This window comes from Pan troglodytes, chromosome 20, assembly GCF_028858775.2.
Source record: "Pan troglodytes isolate AG18354 chromosome 20, NHGRI_mPanTro3-v2.0_pri, whole genome shotgun sequence".
Taxonomy (NCBI): domain Eukaryota; kingdom Metazoa; phylum Chordata; class Mammalia; order Primates; family Hominidae; genus Pan; species Pan troglodytes.
In genome coordinates this window covers 44393534-44410319 of record NC_072418.2, presented here as the reverse complement: position 1 = coordinate 44410319, position 16786 = coordinate 44393534, and the positions used below count along the sequence as shown (strand labels likewise).

The following is a 16786-nucleotide window of genomic DNA, read 5'->3' as shown; positions in this document are numbered from 1 at the left end:
GGTACCTCAGAGGGGACCCTGAAAGAGGAAAGGGAGTGAGCTCTTGGATAATGTGGGGAAGGAGCCCCCAGGGGCTGGGGACCAGCTTGGTGAACAGGGTGGCCAAAGCCAGCGAGCTAGAGCAGGAGAGCAGATGGGGTTGGGGGGAACGGGCAAGCATGCAGGTGGGGCCTTGTAGGCCATGGGGAGGAAACTCTAAATACCCACCCACCAACCCTGCGAGATGGGGCTGTTGTTATAGTCCCTGTCTTGTTTTGTTTTGTTTTGTTTTGTTTTGAGACGGAATCTCGCTCTGTTGCCCAGGCTGGAGTGCAGTGGGGTGATGCAACCTCCGCCTCCTGGGTTCCAATGATTCTCCTGCCTCAGCCTCCTGAGTAGCTGGGACTACAGGCGCATGCCACCACACCCAGCTAATTTTTGTATTTTTAGTAGAGACGGGATTTCTCCATGTTGGTCAGGCTGGTCTCTAACTCCTGACCTCAGGTGATCCGCCCACCTCTGCCTCCCAAAGTGCTGGGATTACAGGCGTGAGCCACCGCACCTGGCCTAATTGTTGTATTTTTAGTAGAGATGCGGTTTCACCATGTTGGCCAGGCTGGTCTGGAAATCCTGACCTCAGGTGATTCGCCTGCCTTGGCCACCCAAAGTGCTGGAATTACAGACTTGAGCCACTGTGCCCAGCCTAATTTTTGTATTTTTAGTAGAGATGGGGCAAAACCCTACCTGCAGTTGGAGGCAGTCCCATCCAAACCAAATGGCCTGCAATAGGGAAAGGGATGCATCCTTAAGGAAACATGGAGGTGTTGGCACCTGGACAGGGAAAACACATCTGCCACAAGCACTTAGCAGAGGCACATAGGAAGTGCTCACTAAGCACACTAAGAGGGGCCAGACATTATCAAGCAATAAAGACCAGGCTTGGTGGCTCACGCCTGTAATCCCAGCACTTTGGGAGGCTGAGGTGGGTGGATCACCTGAGGTCAGGAGTTTGAGACCAACCTGACCAACATGGTGGAAACCTGTCTCTACTAAAAATACAAAAATCAGCCAGGCGCAGTGCTGCGCACCTGAAATCCCAGCTACTCAGGAGGCTGAGGCAGGAGAATCTCTTGAACCCGGAAGGCAGAGGCTGCAGTGAGTTGAGATTGTGCCATTGCACTCCAGCCTGGCAACAGAGCGAGACTCCATCTCAAAAAAAAAAAACAAAACAAAAAATTAGCCAGGCATTGTGGCACACGCCTGTGGTCCCAGCTCCTTGGGAGGCTGAGGTGGGAGGATCACTTGAGCCTGGAAGGTCGAGGCTGCAGTGAACCAAGATCAGGCCACTGCACTCCAGTCTGGGTTGACAGGGGGAGATCCTATCTCAAAAAAAAGAAAAGAAAAAAAAAAAAGCTCAGAGGGAGACAGCAACAGCAGACAGTCATTTCCACATATGATGCATTTAATCCTCACTACAGCCTGAGGTGTGCAGAAAGTCCCATTTTGCAGAGGAGAAAAAGTGAGAAGTCACTTGGGCCAAGCTTACACAGCTAACAGGTAGAGGAGTAAGGACTTGAAACTCAGCTCTCTCCAGTTCTCTGCTAACCACCCATATTGGGATGAGAACATCCTGCTGTTTAGAAACCACCAGGCATGGTCGCTCATGCCTGTAATCTCAGCTCTTTGGGAGGCTGAGGCGGGAAGATCAGTTGAGCCCAGGAGTTTCAGACCAGCCTGGGCAATATAGTGATACCTTGTCTTTACAAAAAAATTTTTTTAATTAGCTGGGTGTGGTGGCAGGTGCCCGTAGTCCCGGCTACGGCACTGGGAGGCTCCTGGGCTCAATCAGGACGATTGCTTGAGCCCAGGAGTTCAAGGCTGCAGTAAGCCATGATTGTGCCACAGCACTCCAGCATGGGCAACAGGGAGACCATCTCTCAAAAAACAAAAAAAAAACACGAAAATCCTCTTCCCCCTTTTCCAGCTCAGGTCTCAGGGAGCAAGCACCCTGGGGATGCCCACCACAGCCCGTCACCCTGACCAGTCAGTCCCCTGTTGGTCTCAAGCACCCCCACCCCCTTCCATCCTCCCACACACGCGAACAGACTCTGGTTTGGCTGCAAGGGTGTCTGGTGTTTAATCTCACGTTGCTGCCGCCCGAAGAGCGGTGGCCAGGAAGGGGAAGGGTTCCAGTCCAGCTCGCTCCCGTTTCTAGATGCTCCTGCCGCCGCCGCAGCCTCATCCACCAAGATTCTCCACTCTCTGCCCACAGATTTGCTGGGCTGCCGGCCTCAGGGTTCACAGTGAGGGCTGTAGGGGCAACTAGGGCGGGTCTCGGGAGGCAAGGTAGGCGGCCAGGGTCACCAGGGCAGCCGCATACGTGCACACGCCCAGCCCGACGGCGAGGACCCCCAGCAGGAAGGCACGGCGGGAGGCGGCCCCTGCCCCCTGGATGTCCCCCTTGGCCCAAGCCTTGTTGGTCTGTAGAGGCAGTGGGCAGCAGTGACCCAGGCATCCCCTCAGTCCCAGACCCTTCCCCTGGTCCCTCCCCCACCCAACATACCCATTCATTCATTCATGCATGTATTCCAAAAGCAGATACGTAGCACCTACTATAGATCAGGCACTGGGGATGCTGAGTGGTTAATAAAAACATTAAAATGGTAAAAAAATAATAATAAAATAAAATTTAAAAAATAAATAAAAACATTAAAATGGTATATGCCACTATTCTAACTCATTTGATTCTCACATTGACCCAGAGGTAGCAATTATTCCCACTTTACAGATGAGGAAAGTGAGGCACAGGGAAGTTAAGTGACTTGCCCAAAATCTTGCAGAGAGCTGGGCACTGTGGCTCACGCCTGTAATCCCAGCACTTTGGGAGGCCAAGGTGGGAGGATCACTTGAGGTCAGGAGTTCGAGACCAGCGTGGCCAACGTGGTGAAACCCCGTCTTTATTAAAAATTCAAAAATTAGCCAGGCGTGGTAGCGCGTGCCTGTAATCCCAGCTACTCAGGAGGCTGGGGCAGGAGAATCACTTGAACCCAAGAGGCAGAGATTGCAGTGAGCCGAGATTGTACCACTGCACTCCAGCCTGGGCGACAAAGTGAGACTCAAAAAAAATCTTGCAGAGAGTGGCAGACTCAGGATTTGAGTTCAGGTTCTCTGGGCTGCCTTCCACCTTCCCGCCTCAGGTATATGACTCTTTGTTTTTGTGGTGCATTTTTCTCTTTTATGCCCAGTCCCCTCCAAGTCCCACACACAGACTGACCTTCTGGGCTAGACAGAAGGCAGCGATGCCAACGGGCCAGAAACAACACAGCATGGAGAAGACAGCCAAGCCGAGGTGGTCGTGGGGTAGAAATGGTGAAAGACGGCTGCCTCCATCCCACTCCGAGTCACTGTCACTGGATGACATGTCCTACGGACAGGAAAGTGCCCAGGTGGGCATCTCCATCCACCTTTCCTGCCCCATTGCTGTGCTCTCCATAGCCCTCAAAGGCCAATACCTGCCCCCAGGGCTTCCCCAGAGATACAAAGAGAAAAAAGTGTTCAGAGATGGGCTTTCGGTGTTTGTTTGAGACGGAGTTTCGCTCTGTCACCCAGGCTGGGGTACAATGGCACAGTCTCGGCTCCCTGCCTCCCGGGTTCAAATGATTCTCCTGCCTCAGCTTCCCGAGTAGCTGGGATTACAGGCACACGCCATCACACCTGGCTAATTTTGTATTTTTAGTAGAGACGGGGTTTCACCATGTTGGCCAGGATGGTCTTGAACTCCTGACCTCAGGTGATCCACCCGTCTTGGCCTCCCAAAGTGCCAGGATTACAGGCATGAGCCACCACACCTGGCCAGAGATGGGCTTTTGACATTTGTATCCTGGAGCCCTTTGAAGGGAAGTTGTGAACCAGGTCTCCAGAGAAGAGCCCCACCCACACCCAGAGTTTTCAGTTCATTTTCAAGGGGTTCAGGGATCCAATCATGGACGCTACAATTGCTTACAATCTCTGAGTGAAAAGCCCCCGCATGGCCGGGCGTGGTAGCTTGCGCCTGTAATCCCAGCACTTTGGGAGACCGAGGTGGGTGGACCACCTGAGGTCGAGAGTTGGGAGACCAGCCTGGCCAACATGGTGAAACCTCATCTCCACTAAAAATACAAAAATTAGCCAGGCGTGGTGGTATGCCCCTGTAATCCCAGCTACTTAGGAGGCTGAGGCAGGAGAATCACTTGAACCCAGGATGTGGAGGTTGCAGTGAGCTGAGATCGAGCCACAGCACTCCAGCCTCGGCAATAGAGTGAGACTCCATCTCAAAAAAAGAAAAGCCCCTGAACAGGGACAAACGCCACTGAAACAAGGAACCTGCAAAAAGATGGAGATTATTGGCCGGGCACAGTGGCTCACACCTGTCATCCCAACACTTAGGGAGGCCAAGGCGGGAGGATCATTTGAAGCCAGGAGTTTGAGACCAGCCTGGGCAATACAGCAAGACCCCATCTCTACAAAAAAAAATTTAAAATTAGCTAAGCATGGGCCAGGCACAGTGGCTCACGCCTGTAAGCCCAGCACTTTGGGAGGCCAAGGCAGGCGGATCATGAGGTCAGGAGATCGAGACCATCCTGGCTAACACAGTGAAACCTCGTCTCTACTAAAAATACAAAAACAAAATTAGCCGGGTGTGGTGGCACACACCTGTAGTCCCAGCTACTCTGGAGGCTGAGGCAGAAGAATGGCATGAACCCGGGAGGCAGAGCTTGCAGTGAGCCGAGATTGCGCTACTGCCCTCCAGCCTGGGCGACAGAGTGAGACTCCATCTCAAAAAAAAAAAAAAAAATTAGCTAGGCATGGTGTCTTGTGCCTGTAGTCTCAGCTACTTTGGGAGGCTGAGGCAGGAGGATGGCTTGAGCCCAGAAGTTTGAGACTCCAGTGAGCTATGATCACATGTCTGCCCCCCAGCCTGAGCAACGGAGCAAGAAGACCCTGTCACTAATAAATAAATACATAAAAGATGGAGATTATAAAATGCTCCAGTGGCCTAAATGATTAGGGCAAACCTGCCTGCTGAAAACTCTAGAGTCTAGATTTTTAAGCTTTTTTTTTTTTTTTTTTTTTTTTTGACACAGAGTCTTGCCCAGGCTGGAGGGCAGTGGCTCAATCTCAGCTCACTGCAACCTCCATCTCCCAAGTTCAAGCAATTCTCCTGCCTCAGCCTCCCAAGAGCGGGGATTACAGGCACCCGCCACCACGGCCAGCTAATTTTTTTTTTTTTTTTTTTTTTTTTTTTGAGACAGAGTTTCACTCTGTTGCCCAGGCTGGAGTGCAATGGCGTGATCTCGGCTCACTGCAACCTCCGCCTCCCAGGTTTAAGTGATTCTCCTGCCTCAGCCTCCCGAATAGCTGGGATTACAGGTGTGCACCACTACACCTGGCTAATTTTTGTATTTTTTCTTTAGTAGAAACTGGGTTTCACCATGTTGGCCAGGCTGGTCTCGAACTCCTGACCTCGTGATCCGCCCGCCTCAGCCTCCCAAAGTGCTGGGATTACAGGCGTGAGCCACCGCGCCTGGCCTAATTTTTGTATTTTTAGTAGAGACGGGCTTTCCCTACATTGGTCAGGCTGGTCTTGAACTCCTGACCTCAAGCAATTCACTTGTCTTGGCCTCCCAAAGTGCTGGGATTACAGGCATGAGCCACAGCGCCCGGCCCCACATGCTTTTCTTACCATGTGACTTTGATATCCTTCCCATCAAGGGATGAGTTCTGTGTCCCCTCCCCTTGAATTTGAGCAGGCTCATGACTCACTTGTAATTGATAGAATGTGGTGGAAGTCATGTTACGTGACTTCCAAAGCGAAATCAGAAAAGGTGAGGCAGCTTCTGCTTTGCTGCAATATTCATGCTGTAGGCTGGAGGTACATAAGCTGCCTGACTGCCCTGAAGCCGTTATGCTGTAAGGAATCCCAAGGCAGCTCACATGGAGAGACCACATAGAAGCCCTAAGACTCGGCTGGGCACGGTGGCTCACGCCTGTAATCTGGCACTCTGGGAGGCTGAGGTGGGTGGATCACCTGAGGTCAGGAGTTTGAGACCAACCTGACCAACATAGTGAAACCCCGTCTCTACTAAAAATACAAAATTAGCTGGGCATGGTGACACATGCCTGTAAATCCAGCTACTCAGGAGGCTGAGGCAGGGGAATTTGCTTGAACCCAGGAGGCGGAGGTTGCAGTGAGCTGAGATTGCACCATTGTACTCCAGCCTGGGCAACAAGGGTGAAACTCCATCTCAAAAAAAAAAAAAAAAAAAAAGGAAGCCCTAAGACACCATGAAGAGAGAGAACAGTGCCCAGCCAGCCCCTGACTGTTCTAGTTCCACCCACCAGCTGAATGCAACCTCAAGAAAGATCCAGAGGCAGAACCATGCAACTAAGTCCCAAATTCCTGACCAACAGAAACCATAAGTTCATCATGATTGTTGCCTGCCTGCCTGCCTTCCTTTCTTTCTTCTTTCTCCTTCCTTCCTTCCCTCCTTCCTTTCCTTGTTTCCTTCATTCCTTCTTTCTTCCTTCCTTCTTTCTCTCTCTCTTTTCTTTCTTTCCTTCCTCCCTCCCTCCCTCTCTCTTTCTCTCCCCCCTCTCCCTCTCTTTTTCTTTCTTTCTGTCTGTCTTGCTCTGTTGTCCAGGCTGGAGTAAGGTGGTATGATCACAGCTCATTGCAGCCTGGGCTCAAGCGATCCTCCCACCTCAGCCTCCCAAGTAGCTGGTACTACAGGAACACGCCATCACACCTGGCTAATTTTTTTTTTTTTTTAAGATGGGGTCTTTCTAATTTTCGGCGGACAAAATGAAAAATTAAATAAAAATAAAGATGGAGTCTCACTAAGTTGCCCAGGCTAGCCTAGAACTCCTGGGCGAGGCAGTCCTCCTGCCTCGCCTTCCCAAAGTGCTGGGATTACCAGTGTGAGCCACTGTGCCTGGCCTGGAATGAGAAATTATAAAAAGTGACAGTAACTTAAAAAAAAAAAAAAAAAAAAGGAAGGCTGGGCATGGTGGCTCACACCTTTAATCCTAGCACTTTGGGAGGCCAAGACAGGCAGATTGCTTGAGCTCAGGAGTTTGAGACCAGCCTGGGCAACATGACAAAACCTCTTCTCTACAAAAAAACACCAAAAAATTAGCCAGGCATGGTGGCACATGCCTGTGGTCCCGGCTACTCAGGAGGCTGAGGTGGGAGGATTGCTTAAGCCCGGGAGGTCAAGGTTGCAGTAAACTATGATCGCTCCACTGCACTCCAGCCTGGGCAACAGAGCAAGACCCTGTCTCTCTCTCTCTCTCTCTCACACACACACACACAAAGAGGGAGACAGCAGGGTGGACAAAAGCCAGAGGTGCATGCACTCTGAAGACACCAACCAGCGGAGTCTGAGATCAGAGGGAAGACAGAGCCAAAAGCCAGGCAACAAAGATGAGAGACATAAAACAAGAAGAACCGTAACTGGAAATCTCAGAAGCCCACACACAGCTGGGAAGTGAAACTCCAGGCCTAAGGCAGATCGGCACAGCTGTCAGCCTGCCAGATGCTGGCCTTAGTGGGGCTCACCCCAGCCCCCTCCCGTGCCTTCCACTAAGGCCTGCTGTTTCCTACCTCAACATCAGGGGGCCTTGGTTCCCCCAGGCCAGCGCTCACGGAGGGAAGAGGCGGTGACAGGAACTGCAAACCCCTCAGGGACTCAGCAAAGGCTATCTCTCTTAAGGGGGACCCCAGCTCATGCCTGCCAGGCTTCTGGGCAGGGGTCTCACATTCTGTGCCCTCCAGCAGAGGCTGTTGAAGCTCACGAAGACTAGGGCTGTCCATGGCTTTGGGGAAACTCCAGGAGGGGTTTCCTAGGGGTAGGGGGAAGAAAAAGACAAGTTGTAAAAGTCTCACTTCACTCAACCTCTGACCCCTTGCTTTAGAGAGACTCAGGCAGAGACTAGTTAGTGCAGTGGTCCTCAGACCCATTTTACAGATACGGAAGCTGAGGCCCAGAGAGAAAAAAAGATTGGCCTCAGGTTATGAAGAGAACTCAGGGGTCTGGACATTCAATTTTGGGCATTTCTCTCTCTCTCTTTTTTTTTTTTTTTTTGACAAAGTCTCCATCTGTTGCCCAGGCAGATCCACCACTGCAGATCCGCTAGAGTGCAGTGGCATGATCTCAGCACACTGCAGCCTCCACCTCCCGGGTTCAAACCATTCTGCCTCAGCCTCCCGAGTAGCTGGGATTACAGGCGCCCACCACCATGCCCGGCTAATTTTTTTTTTTTTTTTTTTTTTTTTTGTATTTTTAGTAAAGATAGGGTTTCACTGTGTTAACCAGGCTGGTCTCGAACTCCTGACCTTAGGGGATCCACCAGCCTTGGCCTCCCAAAGTGCTGGGATTACAGGCGTGAGCCACCGCACCCGGCCAAATTCTGGGCATTTCTCTCAGGCAAAAGCCACATACCCATCACACTTACCCCAATAAGTTGCAGCACCTGTTGCACCATGCCTTATACACTTACCTGCCCCACGAACACCCCCAATATCCATCCCAGGTTCATACTGCGTGACCACCTATCCAGGCCCAGGCACCCCTCCCAGTCACACACACACCCATCCCCTACCCCCAGTGCTGCCTGGAACTGCACTCTAGTCTACATTCCCCATCCTCTGTCCCCTAGACCTGCCCCCCGAAGTCCCCTGCCGCACAGCCCCATCTAGGCAAGCCCAGCCTCCACCTCCACACATTCATCTCCCAAAGGACTCCTTGAATATTTGCCCCAAAACATCAGCTCCCAGAAAACACCCCTTTCAGGCCCCCAACCTTCTTACACATTTATCCCAATTGACTCCGTGCACAACCCTACTCCCCACTGCATCACAAACCACAGACACCTGTGCACACACGCACACATGCACCCCGGCACTCTCTCCTATTCTCATGACCTCTGGCATGCCTGCCCCACTCATCAGGCCCAGGCACCCCTGCCCTACTCCACCCACACACCTATGACTCCACACAACTCCCACACATGCACCAGCTCTCCAGAATCCTTTGCACACCTCGCCCCCATAAACACCCTCAACCCCAGCACACACATACACGTACACACGCAACACAACCAGAAAGAATATTCTTCTTCTCGTCCTACGATCCCCCTGGAAGGTCCCCAAGCCTCCTGCCTGCTCATTCCAAATCTTGACTGAGCCGATTTCCTCGCCAAAGCTTTGCCCTCTCATCCCCAACGCCAGGACCCAGGGAAGGGACTGTGACCCCCACCCACCTACGTCCCTCACTCACCGCTCACGATCACAGGCCGGGGCTTCCTGAACCCTCGCAATGACACTCGCCCGGACCCTGCCACCGAGGATCCAAGGGGCGCTGGGACCTTGCGCTTTGCTCTACGCGGGTCTCAGCGCCCCGGGCCCGCTGCGCGCGGGGGCGGGGACGGGGCGGGGCGACGGCCTCCCAGGCTCTGTCCCTCTGCGGCGTCCGGCGAGGGGTCCCTGAAAGCCGACGTCAGCGTCCAGGAACGGGTTCCTACGACTCCCGGGGGTCTGGGAGCAGGCAGGAATCCTTGGAGAACTGCAGCCCCTTCCTCGTGAGCCCAGGCCCAAGCTCTGCCGGAGGAGGGGGCACCCCGGATTCTCCAGGGCCTTCCTGGCTTGGCCCCGCCTCCCTTCCCCTTTGCGCAATAATAGCCAATAATAATAACATCAACAAGGACCGTGCGCCCTGTTCTAAGTGCTTTGCAAATAAACTTACATACACATGTATTCCTCAGCACAACCCTAAGAGGCATAATCGTTTATTGTCCTGTTTCACGCGGGAGGAAACTGGCAAGCCGAGGTTAGGTAAATTGCCTAAGGGTACATCATTGGTTCATTGAGGGCAGACTGTACCCAAGCCCTGTGTTAAACGCTTTACATTCATCATCGCATTCATTCTTCCTCTCAGCTCCGGGTTTTTCTTGTTGTTGTTGTCGCTGCTATTTTACTTTGGTTTGTTTTGTTTTGTTTTTGAGACGGAGTCTTGCTCTGTCGCCCAGGCTAGAGTGCAGTGGCGTGATCTCGGCTCACCGCAACCTCCGCTTCCCGGGTTCAAGCGATTCTCCTGCCTCAGCCTCCCGAGTAGCTGGGATTACAGGGGCAAGCCACCACGCCCAGCTAATTTTTGTATTTTTAGTAGATGAGATTTCGCTGTGTTGGTCAGGTTGGTCTTGAACTCCTGACCTCAGGTGATCTGCCCGCCTCAGCCTCCCAAAGTGTTAGGATTACAGGCGTGAGCCACCGCGCCCGGCAGATTTTTTTTTATTATTTTTTAAAAGACGGGGTCTTGCTCTGATCGCTCAGGCTGGAAGGCAGTGGCGCAATCATTGCTCGCTTCAGCCTCAGACTCCTGGGTTCACTGCAGCCTCGGCCTCCCAAAGCGGTGGGATTACAGGTGTGAGTCACCGCGCCTGGCCTATTTTGTTTTGGGGTTTTTTGCGGAGGGGTGCTGAAGGGGTGTTGGCTTGTTTTTAATCCCTGTTTTGCAGATAAAGAAACGGGCTCACGGGCCGGGCGCAGTGGCTCACGCCTGTAATCCCAGCACTTTGGGAGGCCGAGGCGGGCGGATCACGAGGTCAGGAGATCCAGACCATCCTGGCTGACACGGTGAAACCCTGTCTCTACTAAAAATACAAAAAATTAGCCGGGCTTGGTGGCGGGCGCCTGTAGTCCCAGCTACTCGGGAGGCTGAGGCAGAATGGCGTGGACCCGGGAGGCGGAGCTTGCAGTGAGCCGAGATCGCGCCACTGCACTCCAGCCTGGGAGACAGCAAGACTCCGTCTCAAAAAAAAAAAAAAAAAGAAAAGAAAAGAAACGGGCTCACTTGCATGCTCACTTGGCCACAGTAAACAGCTGGTACCAAGCCCAGCATATTGTAACCCCGGGCTGTGTTCCTGTGGCCCTTGCTAAACCAATGGGTGAGGAGGAAGCAGAGGCAGGTGGGGTAGGAGTTTCTAGGGAAAGAAGGCTGAGGAGTGGGGTCCAGTAGGGGGTGATGCTCTGATTGTCATGTGGTACAGTGATGTTCATGAGTCAGCATTTGGACCCACATAGACCTGGTTTCCTTTCCAGGCTCTTTTGTTTGTTTGTTTGAGATGGAGTTTCACTCTTGTTGCCCAGGCTGGAGGGCAATGGCGTGATCTTGGCTCACCGCAACCTCCGCCTCCCAGGTTCAAGCGATTCTCCTGCCTCAGCCTCCCGAGTAGTTAGGATTACAGGAATGTGCCATCACACCTGGCTAATTTTGTATTTTTGGTAGAGATGGGGTTTCTCCATATGAATCAGGCTGGTCTCGAACTCCCGACCTCAGGTGACCCACCCGCCTCAGCCTCCCAAAGTGCTGGGATTACAGGTGTGAGTCGTTCCCAGCCCCTTTCCAGGCTCTTTAAGTCACTGAGTGTGTGGCCTCTAGACAATGCCTTCACCTCTCTGAACCCCTATTTCTTCACCTGCAAAATGGGGATAATGCTCCTTGCCTCTTATGTGATAACATATGTAGAGTACTTAGAGTTGCTGCAACAACAAATGTCCAACATTGGGAGCCTCTCTGAACCTATTTTGGTTCAGGTGCTGCCTAGGAAATAGAAAAATAAAAAATAAAAAGAACAAATATCCAACATTTATCCAAAGCCTGGCAAAGAAAGCACTCTGAACACATTTGATGGTGTTTATTAATATTATTATTTACATCCATCTCCATCGGACTGATTACAAGACTATCATCGTCTTGCAAGCTTCCACCTCCTTCATGGAGCCTTGTATAGGCCTCCCTTCCCAGAAGCCCTCCGTCTCACCAGACTGGAGGATTCCCTGGCCTTTGTGGGGCCGGAGTTCCCTCGCTCCAGGGCTCCAGGGCTCCTTGCCAAGAGTCCAGATGCTGGCGCTGGCACCGGCCCCACTCCCAGGGAGAACAGATGGCGTCTGCAAGTGCACTTGGCTCAGCCAGTTTCTGGCAGACGACAGAAGCAGGGAGACCCACGGGAGGGTAGACGAGAGCGTGAGGGGGCAGGATTGTTTTACTCAGGAGGGATGCCCTGTTACTTTCTATCTCAACCTTGCTCTCATTCTTTTCATATTTCTATGAAGCATACTGTAGGCCAGGTGCGGTGGCCCACGCCTGTAATCCCAGCCCTTTGGGAGACCGAGGAGGGAGGACTGCTTGAGCCTAGGAGTTCGAAACCAGCCTGGGCGACATAGCAAAACCCCAGTCAGCAAGGCTGGAGTGCAGTGGCACGATCTCAGGTCACTGCAACCTCCATCTCCTGGGTTCAAGCCATTCTCCCACCTCAGCCTCCCAAGTAGCTGGGATTATAGGAACCTGCCACCATGCCCAGCTAATTTTTGTACTTTTAGTAGAGACGGGGTTTCACCATGTTGCCCAGGCTGGTCTCAAACTCCTGACCTCAAGTGATCTGCCCGCCTTGGCCTCCCAAAGTGCTGGGATTATAGGCATGAGCCACCATGCCTGGCCAAAAATGATTAAAAAAAAAAAAAAGAAAGAAAGGAAACACACCGGCCGGGCATGATGGCTCATGCCTATAATCCCAGCACTTTGGGAGGCCGAGGTGGGCGGATCACAGTCAGGAGTTCAAGACCAGCCTGACCAACATGGTGAAACCCTCTCTCTACTAAAAATACAAAAATTAGCCGGGCGTGGTGGTGGATGTCTGTAGTCCCAACCATTCGGGAGGCTGAGGCGGGAGAATCACTTGAACCCCGGAGGCAGAGGTTGCAGTGAGTCGAGATCACACCACTGCACTCCAGCCTGGGCAACAGAGCGAGACTCCATCTCAAACAAAAAAAAGAAAAAGAAAAGAAAAGAAACATACTATATCTTTTTCTTTTCTTTTCTTTTTTTTTTTTTTTTTTTTTGAGACGGAGTCTCACTCTGTTGCCCAGGCTAGAGTGCGGTGACGAGATCTTGGCTCACTGCAAGCTCCGCCTCCCGGGTTCACGCCATTCTCCCGCCTCAGCGTCCCGAGCGGCTGGGACTACAGGCACCCACCACCACACCCAGCTAATTTTTTGTATTTTTAGTAGAGATGGGGTTTCGCTGTGTTAGCCAGGATGGTCTCGATCTCCTGACGTGATCCGCCCGCCTCGGCCTCCCAAAGTGCTGGGATTACAGGCGTGAGCCACTGCACCCGGCCTTAAACATACCATGTATTTTTCTTGTTTGTAGTTTGAATCCTCCCACATCAGTGTCGGCACAAGGGCTGAGATTTGATCTCGTTTTTTCACTACTGTGCCTCACGGCCTAAAACAGTGCCTGGCACAAAGTGGGTCTTTATTACATATGTGTGGGATGGGGGCATAAATTCCCATCAGCCTCCAGCCTCAGTTTTTCACCAAATCATTGAGCTCTGTGGGTCCCCTCATCCCTCTAGGCCATCCTAGAGATTAATTCACTTCCAGTGAGAGCTCTCTGGCTGCCGTTAGCCTTGTACAGTCTAAGAGGCTACACCTCTTAGTGTTTGTGACAGGTCTGGAATATTAAACATGAGATTCCAGCTGGGCACGGTGGCTCAAGCCTGTAATCCCAGCACTTTGGGAGGCCAAGGTGGGAGGATTACTTAAACCCAAAAGTTCAAGACCAGCCAGGGCAACAAAGTGAAATTTTGTCTCTACAAAAAATAAACAAAATCAGCTGGGTGTGGTGATGCATGCCTGTGGTCCAAGCTACTCGGGAAACTGAGATAGGAGGATTGGTTTAGCCCAGGAGGTGGAGGTTGCAGTGAGCCATGATTGTGCCACTGCAGTCCAGCCTGGGCAACAAAGTGAAACCCAGTCTCAAAAACAAAAACAAAAACAAGACAAAAACAAAAGATCACGAGATTCCAGCAAGGATTGTCAACAGAGACTGAAACTATTAAGTTATTGGGTGAAAATCTGATTTGATAAAGAACAGGATATTTATTTAGTCTCAAAGTAGCTTCCCCTAGATTACTTATTATAACAAAAAAAAATATTAATGGAGAAAATTGGCAAACATCACGTTAACCAGATGATACAAGTTAATATCACCATTAACAGGACAAATTGACCTTAGTTGCCTCTGATCTGAAGCAAAGAGGGAGACACATACCATTTCTTTGGTTTTCCTGCCAAAATGCATAACTTAAATCTAATAATAAGAAACATGAGACAAAGCCAAAATGAGGGACACTCTACAAAGGTCGCCTATAACCTTCAAAACATCAATGTTATGAAAAAACAAAGTAATAATAATAATAACAATAAAATAAAGTGCTGGCCAGGTACAGTGGCTCATGCCTGTAATCCCAGCACTTTGAGAGGCCGAAGCAGGAGGATTGCCTGAGCCCAGGAGTTCCAGGCCAGCCTGGGCAACACAGTAAGACCCCCATCTCTCCCAAAACTTTTTTTTTTTAAAGGAAGTCTCACTCTGTTGCCCAGACTGGAGTGCAGTGGCGCGATGTCAGCTCACTGCAAATTCTGCCTCCCAGGTTCAAGTGATTCTCCTACCTCAGCCTCCGAGTAGCTGGGATTACAGACATGCACAACCATGCCCAGCTAATTTTTATATTTTTAGTAGACACAGGTTTTCACCCTGTTGCCCAGGCTGGTCTCGAACTGCTACCCTCAAGTGATCCCCACCCCCGCCCCCTACTGCCTCAGCCTCCCAAAGTGCTGTGATTACAGGCGGGAGCCACTGAGACCACCCTCTCTCTCCAAAACTTAAAAAAAAAAATTAGTCGAGCACGGTGGCACACACCTGTAGTCCTAGCTACTTGGGAGGCTGAGGTGGGAGGATCACTTGAGTCCAGGAGTGGCTGTGATAGCCACTGCACTATAGTCTGAGTGACAGAGCAAGACTCCAAGTCAAAAAAAGGGGGGTCAGGAAGGAAAAAATCCTGTTGCATGCTACGACCTGGATGACCCTTGAGGACACTATGCTAAGTGAAATAATCCTGTCATAAGAGGACAAATACTGTAGGATTCCACTTACATGACGTACTTAGAGTAGTCACATTCACAGAGATAGAAAATAAGATAGTGGCAGGGTGCAGTGGCTCATACGTGTAATCTCAGCACTTTGGGAGGCTGAGGCAGGCCGATCACGAGGTCAAGAGATCGAGATCATCCTGGCCAACATGGTGAAACCCCATCTCTACTACAAATACAAAAATTAGCTGGACTTGGTGGTGTGCGCCTGTAGTCCCAGCTACTCGGGAGGCTGAGGCAGGAGAATCACTGGAACCCAGGAGGTGGAGGTTGCAGTGAGCCAAGATTGTGCCACTGCACTCCAGCCTGGAGACAGAGCAACAGAAAGAAAGAAAGAGAGAGAGAAAGAGAGAGAGAGAAAGGAGGGAGGGAGGGAGGAAGGAAAGGAGGGAGCAAGGAAACGAAGGAAGGAAGGAAGGAAGGAAGGAAGGAAGGAAGGAAGGAAGGAAGGAAGGAGAGGATAGTGGGCCAGGCGTGGTGGTTCACGCCTGTAATCCCAGTACTTTGGGAGGCCAAGGCAGGCAGATCACCTGAGGTCAGGAGTTCGAAATCAGCCTGGCCAACATGGCAAAACTCCGTCTCTACTAAAAATACAAAAGTCAGCTGGGCATGGTGGTGCACGCCTGTAATCCCAGCTACTCGGGAGGCTGAGGCACAAGAATTGCTTGAACCTGGGAGGCAGAGGTTGTGGTGAGCTGAGATCTCACCACAACACTCCAGCCTGGGTGACAGAGCAAGACCCTGTCTCAAAAAAAATAAAAAACAGGCCAGACACAGTCGCTCACGCCTGTAATCCCAGCACTTTAGGAGGCCAAGGCGGGCTGATCACCTGAGGTCAGGAGTTTGAGTACATCCTGGCCAACATGGTGAAACCCTGTCTCTACTAAAAATACAAAAATTAGCCAGGCGTGGTGACACATGCCTGTAATCCCAGCTACTTGGGAAGCTGAGGCAGGAGAATCGCTTGAAGCCAGGAGGCAGAGGTTACAGTGAACAGAGATCACGTTGCTACACCACAGCCTAGGCAACAGAATGAGACTTAGTCTCAAAAAAATAAATAGGTGGCTGGGCACGGTAGGTCACGCTTGTAATCCCAGCACTTTGGGAGGCCGAGGCGGGTGGATCACAAGGTCAGGAGTTCGAGACCAGCGTGGCCAATATGGTGAAACCCCGTCTCTACTAAAAATACAAAAATTAGCTGGGCGAGGTGGCACGCGCCTGTAGTCCCAGCTGCTCAGGAGGCTGAAGCAGGAGAATCAGTTAAACCCGGAAGGCGGAGCTTGCAGTGAGCTGACACGATGCCATTGCACTCCAGCCTGGGCAACAGAGCAAGACTCTGTCTCAAAAAATAAATAAATAAATAAATAAATAAATAAATAAATAAATAAAATAAAAATAAACAAATACGTGGGGCACAGTGGCTCACGCCTATAATCCTAGCACTTTGAGAGGCCGAAGCAGGCGGATCACCTGAGGTCAGGAGTTCGAGACCAGTCTGACCAACATGGAGAAACCCCATCTCTACTAAAAATACAAAATTAGCCAGGCATGGTGGTGCATGCCTGTAATACCAGTTACTCGGGAGGCTGAGGTGGGAGAATCACTTGAACCTGGGAGGCAGAGGTTGCGTTGAGCTGAGATCACGCCATTGCACTCCAGCATGGGCAGCAAGAGTGAAACTCCATCTCAAAAAATAAATAAATAAATAAAGTAAAATAAATACATTAAAAGAAAATAGGATGGTGATTACCAGGAGCTGCAGAAGAGGGGGGAATAGGG

General features: G+C 51.2%; 1 protein-coding gene across 14 annotated transcripts in view; it reads right to left on the bottom strand.

The window, feature by feature from the left end:
- Positions 1-2091: 2091 nt before the first annotated feature.
- Positions 2092-16786, bottom strand: part of TMEM91 (transmembrane protein 91) — a 33345-nt gene continuing 18650 nt past the window's right edge. For 3 of the 14 annotated variants that reach the window (XM_009435652.5, XM_009435649.5, XM_016936053.4), the window contains exons 2-4: positions 7622-7860; positions 3254-3403; positions 2092-2460 (exon numbers count right to left, since the gene is read on the bottom strand). In XM_009435652.5, coding sequence (XP_009433927.1) covers positions 2302-2460; positions 3254-3403; positions 7622-7831 — 519 coding nt within the window. In that variant the 5' untranslated portion in view covers positions 7832-7860 and the 3' untranslated portion in view covers positions 2092-2301. Of the gene's footprint in view, positions 2461-2542; positions 2615-3253; positions 3404-7621; positions 7861-9296; positions 9693-16786 lie in introns of those variants that run through there. The other 11 variants (XM_003953499.6, XM_063801727.1, XM_063801725.1 and 8 more) reach the window with 10 other exon arrangements.